The sequence below is a fragment of the Lolium rigidum genome, chromosome 1, assembly GCF_022539505.1.
Source record: "Lolium rigidum isolate FL_2022 chromosome 1, APGP_CSIRO_Lrig_0.1, whole genome shotgun sequence".
Taxonomy (NCBI): Eukaryota; Viridiplantae; Streptophyta; class Magnoliopsida; order Poales; family Poaceae; genus Lolium; species Lolium rigidum.
This window is the reverse complement of record NC_061508.1, coordinates 351690873-351691876: the sequence shown is the minus strand read 5'-3', so window position 1 is coordinate 351691876 and position 1004 is coordinate 351690873. Positions and strand designations below refer to the sequence as shown.

Sequence of the window (1004 nt, the reverse complement as noted above, 5' to 3'; positions counted from 1 at the left end):
CCGACGGGAAACAAAATATCGGCGGCTGATTGCTGGTGTTTTTTTCAGAGGGCAAAAACTTTCTACTTAAGCGTTCGGTGACACCGGGTCATTGCCCCCAGACTCCTCTCTCTTCTGCAGCCGCCCCTTTCTCGTTCGCTAGGGTTTCCTCTCCTCCCAAATCCCCCCAAATCCACCCCAGATCCCCAACCTCACCCTCCCATGGCGGCCGAGGATCTGAAGAAGATGATCATGCTCAAGTCCTCCGACGGGGAGGAGTTCAAGGTGGAGGAGGCGGTGGTGATGGAGTCGCAGACGATCCGCCACATGATCGAGGACAAGTGCGCCGACAACGGGATCCCGCTCCCCAACGTCAACTCCAAGATCCTCTCCAAGGTAATTGAGTACTGCAACAAGCACGCCCAGGCGGCCAAGCCCGTGGCCGATGGTGCAGCGGACGGCGCTTCTGCCCTGTCCCCCGCGGAGGACCTCAAGAACTGGGACGCCGAGTTCATTAAGGTCGACCACGCCACCCTCTTCGACCTCAGCCTCGCCGCCAACTACCTCAACATCAAGGAGCTTCTGCACCTCACCTGCCAGACCATCGCCGACATGATCAAGGGCAAGACTCCGGAGGAGATCCGCAGGACCTTCAACATCAAGAACGACTTCACCCCTGAGGAGGAAGAGGAGATCCGCAGGGAGTACCAGTGGGCCTTTGAGTAAATCTACAACATGCCGCGTTGCTCGTTGTTTCCGTATTTCAACGTTACTTTTTAATGTCGGAATTAGTGTCTTAGAGTCGAGGTCTGCTTTGTGAACAACCTCAGTGGTTGCTTATGTCTGCAAGAAGAAAAACTATCTATCTATCGTTGGTCAGTGGTCAACGCTTGTGCTGCACAACCGAGGTCATATCGTCGACTGAAATTGATTTTGCAGCTTTATTTATGCAGTTCCTGTGCCATTTTAACCAAGAACCCCAACGCACTTCAACCCTGCTGGCCTCCAAAGCTAACACTAATCAT

At 53.9% G+C, this 1004-nt stretch overlaps 1 protein-coding gene across 1 annotated transcript; it reads left to right on the top strand.

Annotated features, from left to right (window-relative positions):
* The first annotated feature begins 201 nt into the window (after positions 1-201).
* Positions 202-705, top strand: LOC124684610 (SKP1-like protein 1). Its single transcript, XM_047218885.1, has one exon. The coding sequence runs from the start codon at positions 202-204 to the stop codon at positions 703-705; it is 504 nt and encodes a 167-aa protein (XP_047074841.1).
* Positions 706-1004: the final 299 nt, after the last annotated feature.

Bases quoted from the DNA above. Each gene is read 5' to 3' on its own strand.
- LOC124684610 (XM_047218885.1), top strand. From the start codon at position 202: ATGGCGGCCGAGGATCTGAAGAAGATGATCATGCTCAAGTCCTCCGAC.